The following is a 2,933-nucleotide window of genomic DNA, read 5'->3' on the forward strand; positions in this document are numbered from 1 at the left end:
TGTTGTTGTTGTTGTTGTTGTTATAATAAGATCTTATTTCTGGCACTGAAAGCTGACGGCATTTTTGTTTCTATTCTTTTTGTTGTTCGTTGTATCTAAGCATATGGATGACTCGGAAGCTGGCAGCATCTTGTAAGACCTACCCTTGAACTTTTGACAGAACGATGAAACGAAATTTCTTTTTACAAAAAATGTCAATTTTACTCTTGGAAACGGCTTCACATTTTATTTTCGAATGCGGCGATCGTCTATTTGTCTGGGTATGGACCGGCCATCACTTTCTTTACGAAGTCTGAAGTAGGAAAAAAAACATTGTTAAGCAAAATGAACCTTTGTTTGACAAAGACAAACCATTGGTCACAATATTTATTCAGTTTTAAAGATCCTGTATCAAACAAGACAAAAGAAATACAATGTCCAAGCAACCACTGTTTGCAATCAATTACGATCAATTTTATGGAAAAGTTGGTACTTTTAATATGAAGACAGTAATTCATTGGTATCAATATATATTTAATCGATGATAATATTCAAATATCGTGAATAGTTAGAAGTTTGATTTATCGACATTTTTTATATACAAAAAATCTATATTGATATTAAGTGGCTGTATGATGCGCCACCACTACAGAGCCACAAATTATGACAAAGGTATCTGGTTACATACCTTCGTATTTCACGTTTCCTTCAAGATCTTCCTGCAAATCTGTCAAACTGATGATTTCGTCAATTTCTTCGTCTGTCAATCTCTCGCCTTTAAAAAGAAAAGATGGTTGGCATTGTTAAGGCACTTATTCTATCTAGATTTAAGTCAACATCACGACAAAATTGTCATTTTCAAATAATGCTTATCTTCATCTACCAACACCAAGACAATGGGATCTAGTAAGAATAAGTCCTTGACGATGTCCGGCATCAACGTCTGCGATTCAATGTTAGTTAGTTACCCTTTTAATGTTTTGGTTTATGAAGTGCATGGCAACCATGAATTGTCACGTGACAGCAGGACTACATTTGAAAGTGACATTCAGTACTGATTATGATAGACCCACCACGCTGAAATGTCAAAATCTGGACACAAACACAAAACCGAACACATTTGGTGACTAGGAGAAAAGTAGAAACACAGAAAAGATATCGCACGTGTAATGCGGTTTTTAGAGAGAATTTCAACAAGAAAGAAAAAAAGTACATAGGTAAATAGAATTGTTGTATGTTTTCAAAGGAGACACTGACAACAGTAGAGAACAGAAAACATCTAAATATCGCACGTGTTAGTGGTGCGTTGGGAAATAGAACACGTGATTTTGTGATTAGGGAATAAAGAGAAGCAGATTTAGTGGTAAGGGGGGCATTGAGGCAAATTATAGCAAACAGGTCATAAGAAACTGTTTGAGAAAATAAACCCTCATGCTTGGCCAAAAATTGTCTTAATAATATCAGAAATTGTGCAAATGGTGGATTTTCGTGAAGTACAGAATCTCGGCATTCTTACTTATAAATTTAATAAATTTGACATTACTTATAATTTATTCATATTAATATTTTTGTCGTCGGTCATACATGTTTTTGTTTATCCTGAACAAGCATTCATATAGTTTTGAAAGTTATTTAGAAAGACGGTTTCTAGTAGATAATGATTATGAATCTGAAGACACCGATAGCCGTTTCTAAACTCATAAAACTTGAAGTAAGGTTGATAAGACATGTCTTACAGCATATTAAACATGAGGCAGTCTACCTCGAGATTACTGTACATCTATAGGCAGTTTGCACCTTCTCCAACTCAACAATACAAACCATATTAAAAAAAAAAGTACTTACCTAACGCGGTGAGGACGTGCCTAAGCTCGGCCCCGGAGATGAATCCCTGTCCTTCCCTGTCGAAGGTCTTGAAAGCCTCCATGTAGTCGGCAAATGTTCCCTGTTCACAATCCATGAGACCCTCGTAGGCGGGGAGGAATTCTTCGAAGGGAAGGGACTTCTCGCCTGCATTCAAGTAAAAAAGAAATCATTGAAATAATATTTTGTTTTATAAAAAAGGCATGCTTGGTTTGGTTTAATGGTTTTAGCGCCCAATTCACAGCTAAGGTCAATTAAGGGCATATCTCTCTGTGTGTAAGGGGATAAAATGTTCGCCTGCATTTAAGTGAAAATACTCAGGGCGTTGTGATTTTGTTTAATGCAAAAGTGATTGGGTTGTTTTGTTTTGTTGGATTAAGCGTCCCATCAACAGGTAAGATCATTTAACGAAGTAGTCCTTCGATATTTGTAATAAATGCCATTGTAACGTATTATATAGTGACATTAACACGGGTGGTTTCTGTCCGATATTGTTATTTTCTGTGCTGATGACCATTTCAACTTAAGAACATAACCCTTTGGTAACTAATATGGATGGCCTATGGTCATCTGAAAAGTCTATGTTCAAAAGTTGTCTTTAACCCAAAGATGCGTAAGTTTGGAGACTGACCTTCAGTTACCTTAGATATCAAAGTGACAATTTATATGTTTATTACACTTTTTGACATTGATGTCTGTACATAAAAAGGACGTACCCATTTTGTGTGTGCCTCCTACGGCGAATACGTCATCGTTCCTGGGGTTGATTCCCAAACACCTGCACACATCGCCGAGCTTGAAGGCATCGACAGCTCCATCACGACCATCCCAGAAGTCAAAAAGTTCGAAAACGTCCTTCAAGTCTGGAAAATTACGCAAAGCACACATGACACACGATGTTACTTTCATTTTGCATATATATTACATGAACGTATAATGCGTTTCTTTAACTTTATTTTTATTCTATATTCGAGATCTCATTTGCAAAATAAGGAAAAATCATCAATTATGACGTTCGATATTGGTCGTGCCTGATGATTATAAACCATAAAAATGTTTGATTAATAAAATAATTCAATGATAACGTTTGC

The 2,933-nt window shown here is 35.8% G+C and overlaps 1 protein-coding gene across 1 annotated transcript; it reads right to left on the minus strand.

Moving 5' to 3' along the window:
- Positions 1-2,766, minus strand: LOC110444401 (myosin, essential light chain, adductor muscle-like). The gene is made up of 4 exons (XM_021488780.1): positions 2,559-2,766; positions 1,825-1,989; positions 668-754; positions 1-292 (listed from the first exon to the last, which is right to left on the minus strand). The coding sequence occupies exons 1-4, from the start codon at positions 2,749-2,751 to the stop codon at positions 249-251; spliced, it is 489 nt and encodes a 162-aa protein (XP_021344455.1). The 5' UTR covers positions 2,752-2,766; the 3' UTR covers positions 1-248.
- Between the last annotated feature and the right edge of the window lie 167 nt (positions 2,767-2,933).

Source organism: Mizuhopecten yessoensis, unplaced genomic scaffold (genome assembly GCF_002113885.1).
Source record: "Mizuhopecten yessoensis strain PY_sf001 unplaced genomic scaffold, ASM211388v2 hete_36115794, whole genome shotgun sequence".
Classification (NCBI taxonomy): Eukaryota; Metazoa; Mollusca; class Bivalvia; order Pectinida; family Pectinidae; genus Mizuhopecten; species Mizuhopecten yessoensis.

What these genes read in the sequence shown, in the direction of transcription:
- LOC110444401 (XM_021488780.1), bottom strand. Translation starts at nt 2,751, where the DNA reads ATGAAAGTAACATCGTGTGTCATGTGTGCTTTGCGTAATTTTCCAGAC. An exon ending in AGGAGGCACACACAAAATGG is followed by an intron (nt 1,990 to 2,558) that starts GTACGTCCTTTT and finishes ACTTGAATGCAG; the next exon opens with GCGAGAAGTCCCTTCCCTTC. An exon ending in AGGAAACGTGAAATACGAAG is followed by an intron (nt 293 to 667) that starts GTATGTAACCAG and finishes TTCCTACTTCAG; the next exon opens with ACTTCGTAAAGAAAGTGATG.